Source organism: Octopus bimaculoides, unplaced genomic scaffold, assembly GCF_001194135.2.
Source record: "Octopus bimaculoides isolate UCB-OBI-ISO-001 unplaced genomic scaffold, ASM119413v2 Scaffold_75580, whole genome shotgun sequence".
NCBI lineage: Eukaryota > Metazoa > Mollusca > Cephalopoda > Octopoda > Octopodidae > Octopus > Octopus bimaculoides.
This window is the reverse complement of record NW_026358356.1, coordinates 18,861-26,784: the sequence shown is the minus strand read 5'-3', so window position 1 is coordinate 26,784 and position 7,924 is coordinate 18,861. Positions and strand designations below refer to the sequence as shown.

At 36.4% G+C, this 7,924-nt stretch overlaps 1 protein-coding gene across 1 annotated transcript in view; it reads left to right on the top strand.

Moving 5' to 3' along the window:
* LOC106877924 (probable methyltransferase-like protein 24) overlaps positions 1-7,924 on the top strand; it is a 23,047-nt gene that overhangs the window by 9,429 nt on the left and 5,694 nt on the right. Inside the window, exons 3-4 of the mRNA XM_014926998.2 lie at positions 2,797-2,871; positions 5,670-5,796. Of these exons, the coding sequence (XP_014782484.1) occupies positions 2,797-2,871; positions 5,670-5,796 (202 nt within the window). The remainder of the gene's footprint in view (positions 1-2,796; positions 2,872-5,669; positions 5,797-7,924) is intronic.

The window sequence follows — 7,924 nt, the reverse complement described above, 5'->3', positions numbered from 1 at the left end:
GTCTATTTGGATATTTATGAAATTTAATATTTTTCACTACTTTACAAATACTATCCTCTAAAATTTGTAAATCCCTATTATACGGTGGTTCTTTTCTGGATTTAAATTTAGAATTAATGTAATTTAAATTATCTACATCATGAACATTAGTAATATTATGAATATAATTAAAATAAGCTTTCCATTTCATTCTAGTAATAAATTCTTTAATATTATTAATAAGTTTCAAAATATATTCCTTTCTAGATGGTATGGGGATATCCTTCAAAGATGAATTCCAAAACAGTGGCTCAATCCTACCTGTAAATTCCATAATCAACGAAAAATTGAAAGTTAAATACAAACAACAAACGTTAATTATAAATTAGAAAATTATAATAAAGAACCAATTTACAATGTAATGTAGAATTTACAATGTAATTATTCTTTTTCATTCCAGGTGCCATTGTATTAAACATTTGCGAAAAGCAACCATGCCACGCACAAAAAATTCAGCAGAATTGTCAGATTTTCTAAGTGGTCATATTGTTAGGCAATCTGAGGCTGGTCTTAGTCAGCGAAAAATTGCCGAAATCTTAAAATTTCTTTTGCTACTGTTAATAGAGTTATAGTGCAATTCAAAAACCACATTCACGTCCCAGCCGACCTGGACCCTCGGAAAGGAAACTTCGCTGTTTGAAGAGAATTGTGGAAAATGAACCCCGTTCGAAGGCTTCTGACATTGAAAAACAGCTAGAAGTTAGTCCAAGAACGTGCGTTACATATCTGCATAAGCTTGGGTATTATGGACGAGTAGCTAGAAGAAAACCTCTCCTTCAACCAATCAATATCATGAAAAGAAAGAAATTGGTTAAGAAGATGTCAGAAAAATCCAGTTCATTTTGGGATAGAGTGATTTTCTCAGATGAATCCAGATTTGCATTATTTTCAGACAGTGGACGTGTTTGGGTCTGGAGGCTTCCCAAACAAGAATTTCGTTTGAAACGACTCTAACCAATTGTAAAACATGGCAGTATATCTGTAATGGTATGGGGAGCTGTCACCAGCAATGGTCGTTCTGGGCTGATGGAATGTGTTGGAACCATAAACTCTGAAAAATATATCGAAATACTTAAGCAAAGACTACTTCCGATGTTTCAGACGATAACATAACGAAAAATTAAATTTTATTCATGGAAGATGGGGCTCCATGCCACACAGCGAAAAGGAATCAACAATGGCTGACTGAAAATGGGGTCAAAAAGCTTCCTTGGCCGAGCCAATCTTCTGACATGAACCCAATTGAAAATCTTTGGAGCATACTAGATAGAGCTATATGAAAAGCTCAACTGAAACCTAAATCTAAAGATGAATTGTTTCGATTGTTGCGTGAAAAGTGGGCAGAAATTCCACAAAAGATAATCACAAAGCTCATCAGTTCAATGCCAAAAAGACTTTCTGAATTAAAAACTGCAAAGGGAATGTCAACTAAATATTAAAGAATGTAGTCCTACCTATCGATTACATTTCAATTGTTCGCTTTGAAAATTAAAAGTGTCTATTTACTTCCGGCATGTCTCTGTATATTGTTACTGCATATCTCTCTTTGAGAGATTTAGAAATGTGATATTTCTGTAGACCAGTGAATGTTTTTCACTTTGAATTCTATAAGTTTTCGACAACGGGTTAGCAGCGACGTCTAGCAAAGCCAAGCTACTCCACGCAGATAAAGAGCAATAACCCTGAAAACTTGTCCGTGGCTACTGGGTTTTGCTGGGTGGAGGTACTAATCTCCCCTGTTCGAAAGCATGAGGACACAGAACGTTTGTGTCGCATAGCCAGCTAGAAATGATATTTCTTGGAGCTAAATAACAGTAACATTCGTTCCTTTCCTGAGACTGCTACATTATGTTGACAACAAGCCATCACTTTATCGTGCTGCTACTGCATATCTCTCGTTGAGAGATTTAGAAATGTGATATATATATATATATGGGAGAATTTACAAAAAAAAAAACAACAGACGAGGACAGGTGGTGTAAACAACAAAAGGATGTATTAGTTTAACGCTCGGGAATAGAGAAAGTCTTTAACGTTTCGAGCTACGCTCTTCAACAGAAAGAATAAGGAGAAAAACAAGGAGAAAAACACGGAGAAAAAATATTTGAATGTTGTGGTCAGCGATCTATCATGACTGACGGACAGAAAGTTCACACAGGAGAGCTAAGAAAAAGGGGAGATAACAAAAGGGGAAAGAAACGGTGACCCGAATACGAGAAGCTGTGTGTGTATGTGTGAGAGACTGCTGGTGATCTTAACGTATGTATGTGTGTATGTAGGTGTAAAAAAATGGGGGAGGGAGAAAGGAGTTGGTCAGGGCTAGTGTGTGCGTGGTGGTGTGTCGTGAATTGATGTGTGGTGTGATGTGAGAGTGTTAGGAGGTGAGATATATTTATATCAGTATTGAAGGAAAGAAAATGGAGAAGAAATGAATGTATGAATAATTTATTTGTATATTATAAAAAAAAAATGAAAATTTCTTTTAAAAACATAACAGTACACTTATGACGGTGATACTCGTTTATAACTATCATGTTCGGCCAAGACTAAGAGACGCTAACGCTCTGTCTGTCTGTGTATCTGTCTGTCTCTCTGTGTCTCTCTTTCTCTCTCTCTCTCTCTCTCTCTCTCTCTCTCTCTCTCTCTCTCTCTCTCTCTCTCTCTCTCTCTCTCTCTCTCTCTCTCTCACACACACACATGCACACAACACAACATATATATATATATATATATATATATCTTTCTTTGTTTCAACAGGATTGGTGGTGACTCGAGTTTTGGTGTTCAGATGCATAAAACCTTTGGCTGTGAAGTACATTCCTTTGACCCATTGTAAGCACTGGTTTACTATAGTAATAACAGCAGTAGCAGCAGTAGTCCTAGCTGCATCATCATCATCATCATCATCATCATCATCATCATCATCATCATCATCATCATCATCATTATTATTATTATTATTATTATTATTATTATTATTATTATTATTATTATTAGTGGTGGTGATGGTGGTGCTAATGTACTTATCTCTCTTTTCCAAATTAGTTGTGTTACATTTAGTTCAGTTTGTTGGGTGTTGTATTTGTTTTAACTCAAATCAGGTGTGACCAAGTAGGCCTAGGCTTTCCGCCAATTCCGTCTTTTTATATTTATCTACGACTACATTGTCTAGAGTATTTTTTAATTTCTTATAACTGCAGAGAGATAACTTCTATACCCCTCCGAGAGAGAGAGAGAGAGAGAGAGAGAGAGAGAGAGAGAGAGAGAGAGAGAGAGCGTAGTGGTTCTCTCTGCCACTATTTTCTCTCTGCTAGTAATTGAAGCGAAATCTCCTCACAGTTGAGATTGTTGTGAAGTGACATTATTCTCTTTTAATCTGTTCAAGCATATTGGTTGTGACCATACATGGCCACTATTGCTTTATTAATGTTTGAAGTGTTGAGAAGCTCATACATACTTGCGCAGCGTGTAGGACATTGTAGACAAGATTGCCACAAATCACACTCTACCATCTTAAAAGAATTGAAAAACACATATTAACATAAATAAATCATAGATAGCCCTACAAAAATGGGACTGTCTATTGTGGAATGTCTTTGTTCATAGGTCTGCTTGATTAGGGCTGTTCACAATGTTGGATATATTTGAGAAAAATGTGATGTTACATTGCTTTCTTTCCTTGTTTTCATTCATTTCCTGGGTTCTGTCAATGGATTATCATGGAATTATTTAAATGTGTGATAAATTGTCGTATAGGACGAGGCAACCAGTGTCGCAGAGAAGTTTCTCTATGAAAATTTCGTATTCTCTATGCTAATATGGGTTGGATGGGTATGATTTAACACAGTGTCTCACCATTAGTTGTGGTCTTTTAAAGATTTACTTTATGGAGACTTGTGTCTGAGATCAAACCATTGATTCCCAAGCTTCCTTGCCTTTTCTCTCTCTCTCTCTCTCTCTCTCTCTCTCTCTCTCTCTTTTACTCTTTACTCTTTTACTTGTTTCAGTCATTTGATTGCGGCCATGCATGAGCACCGCCTTTATTCTTTGTAAACCTAGTACTTATTCTATCGGTCTCTTTTTGCCGAACCGCTAAGTTACGGGGACGTAAACACACCAGCATCGGTTATCAAGCGATAGTGGGGGGGGGAACACACACACAAACACACATACATATATATATACATATATACGACGGGCTTCTTTCAGTTTCCGTCTACCAAATCCACTCACAAAGCTTTGGTCGGTCTGAAGCTATAGTAGAAGACACTCGCCCAAGGTGCCACGCAGTGGGACTGAACCCGGAACCATGTGGTTGGCAAGCAAGCTACTTACCACACAGCCACTCCTTACAGTTTCCTTACGTTTAAATTCTTTGATATGTCTTCGTTCATTATATCTGTGCATGCATGTTTGTATGGGCGAGGAGTTTGTATGCATTAGATTGAGTGTTTGATGACTATAAAGGTAAATGGACGACCAAGTATTTAAATTCTGAGAAGATTACTTTCCCAATACATATAAAGGAATTCACGGAGATGTTAGAGTTGTAAAACAAAATTCCTTTTGGTACAAGTATTCACTCCCTGGTTTTGATGATCCGAAAAAAAAAAGAAAGAAAAAAACTAACCATTCTCCTAGATAGTGGGTTCAAAGAATTGTTAGAAGTGTAGAGATGTTACTTATTTGGCATCGCTCTTTCGATGCTGACTTCTTTGACATGAGATGTTTCAATGCTCTTCTCGTTTTAATGACTCTTCCACCCTCTCCATCTTTCTCTCTCCCTCTTTCTCTCTTCATCTCCCCTCTCTCTCTCTCTCTCTCTCTCTTACTCTGTGTGTGTTTACGCGTGTGACCATATCCCTCTTTATGTGCATAAGGTGAGAGAACATATTGATGTCAATCGTGTTCAGTTAATAAATTGGTACGTCTCTCTCACTATCTCGCTCTTCCTAATGTGTGCGTGTGTGTGTGTGTCCAGTTCCAAAAAGTACTGTCGCCAAAATAGACTGAGTGTCCAATCACCCATGCCAAATTCTCATTGTTTGTTTTTATTTCGTTTTGGTTTTTTGTGTTCTGCATTATTGGAGTAGATGTAATTTGTCACTCTGCTTAACTACTTTCATCCCAACCTACCTGAAACTCTTCCTGGGCCTTAGATACAAATTTCCTGTTTTGTAAAGCAATCTCCATTAAAATCTCCCAGAAATTTCTTGTTAATTTATGTTTCAAATCCTAGCTCAAAGGTAGCAAAGTTATTATACTAAATTCGTCATTATTTTTAAAATTAACTGAATCAATGGTAACAAAGGAGTTAACTACACAGTCAGGTCCTTAACTGCTTTTAACAGATTTTGCTCTAAAGCATTTATGCTAGTTCTCTAGTTTGAAAATAACCTTTTTCTTTTGTTTCGTCAGAACCGGAAGCCCCAACAAAAAATAAAATGAGTTACCCTTCACTCACTGACTAAATTAAGAAGTGAAGCGTATCATGTTATACTTGTATGATATATCTGAACTTGTACAGTCCTCTCACCTGCAAACTATGTCTCATTCATTTTAAAATGTTTCTTTTTTTTGTTTTCTCGTATTAACAAAATTATTTTTAACATGCTTTGTTGTCTTCACAGTGTAAAGGGTCCACATCGTGAACTTTCTCATTACCATGCTATCGGATTAGGTGACAAAACAGGCACGTACAAAGGCAGAAAGTTTATGACACTGTTAGACATTCGCAGGCATTTAAATCACATGAACGTAAGTTTTTGTTTATATGTATATCTCTATATATACATGTATGTATGTGTACACACACACACACACACACACACACACACACACACACACACACACACACACACACACACACACACACACATGTATATATATATGTATGCACGTATGTATGTATCACGCCTTTAATGACCATTTACTATTATTTCTGTAACAACTCTGCTTTCCACATCGGTTCATTCAATAATTCCAAGTGAAACATTTTACGTAATATTTGTGGATCTAAACGTTAGAGTAGCATTTCCCACGTATATATAAAGGTTAAAAATAAATGTGAAATGACGGACGGGGCAAATACAGTGTCACTGCCACAGCAGAAAAAAATATGGCTGGGGGAAACAGTAGAGAAGATGAAGAAAATCAAGAAGTAGAAGAAGGGTAAGAAATAGAGAAGAAAGGAGGAAGAAGGAGGAGAAAAAGACGAGGAAGAAAAATAAGTAAATTACAACATAGGTAATATGACCAGAACCATTCCTTTAACTGGCTCTCTGTCGCTTACGACAATGAGTGTCCCAGTTGATCCGATTACAGAACAGACACTTTAACGTAGATCTCAAAGGATTTCAAGGTGACATAGAATGTTAATAACTTCCTTAACTTTACAAATAAATGCATGAAATTTTGATACAATATAAAGGACATAACGGAAATTAATATTCGCATGTCAAATCTTGCAGCTCCACTACATCACATATGAAAAATGAGATTACTTAATGGCACCCAGTTTTGCACGCCCGTGCTCTTTCCAAAACTTGCACTGTAACACTCTCAAGAGTTTCAGACCCCACTTCTCTGATTTCTCTATTGATGTTCTCCTTCAGTTGCACCAGCGTCTCCGGTTTGTTGACGTAAACCCTCTCTGTAAGGTATTCCCACAAGAAAAAATCCGGACTTGTCAAGTCTGGGGAACGTGAAGGCCAGTTGACATTGCCGTAGCGGGAGATTATTCTCTCTCTAAATCACTGCCGTAGCAACTGCATTATTTCTCTTGCGTTGCTCTACCTTGCTAGAATCATGTGTGAGGCCTACTTTGAATGGCCTTTACTCGTTATGGTGCAAGTTTTGGGAACTGCACGGGCATGCGAAGTCAAACATAGCTACCATTTAAGAGATGTCATTTTTCATATGTTGCAAAATTTGACTAGTGCATATTAAATTCCATTATGTCTTTTATATTGTATCAAAATGTCATGCAACTATTTGTAAAAGCTAAGGAAGTTATTTAAAAATTGAAACCCATCGGTGACCTTTGGGACACCCTGTATACACACACACACACACACACACACACACACACACACACACACACACACACACACACACACACACACACACACACACACACATATATATATATATATATATATATATATGTATATATATATATACTTGGAATGACCTATTATAAATACCATTGGAACTCACACACATGGTACAGGAAACTTATATGTATAAGTTGTTTTTGTTAATAAGGTAACCATTATTAAATAAGAATCCGTCTGGCCACAGGTGCTCCGTCTGACTACAGGTGGCATTCATTCCCTCCTTCCATGCATGTGGGCGCAGTTGTCACCACAGATCAGGGGATTTTCTGCTTTAATAATGGAACTGCAGATACAATATCCTTACGTATCTCACGTCTGTTTTCATTCCTCCACTTTACTCTATATTTCATATCTTTTCTATAATAACTATTGCACCGTCTCTGATGAAGGGGTATGTAAAATATCCCGGAAACAGCTGTAAGATATTCCCTTTATAAATGTTCTTTATAAATCCACAGCCTTGGTTTTTTTTTATCTCATTCTGTTAGTCTGTTACAGTCTGTCAGACGTAGCCCATGATGAATACCACAAGGTATTAGAAATACGTATTCGCCTTTATATATTTAATTCTTTATATTGAACACTCAATATTTCATATATTCAATAAGACATTCAATACTTCATTTCATTGTACCATCCATTTTTATATTATATATTATATATTCCATATTCTATATCCCACATTAATTTTACAAGAATATAAATAAAACATAAAAAACAGACAGAGTTGGAACTCTTTTAAATAAAATAATATATATATATATATA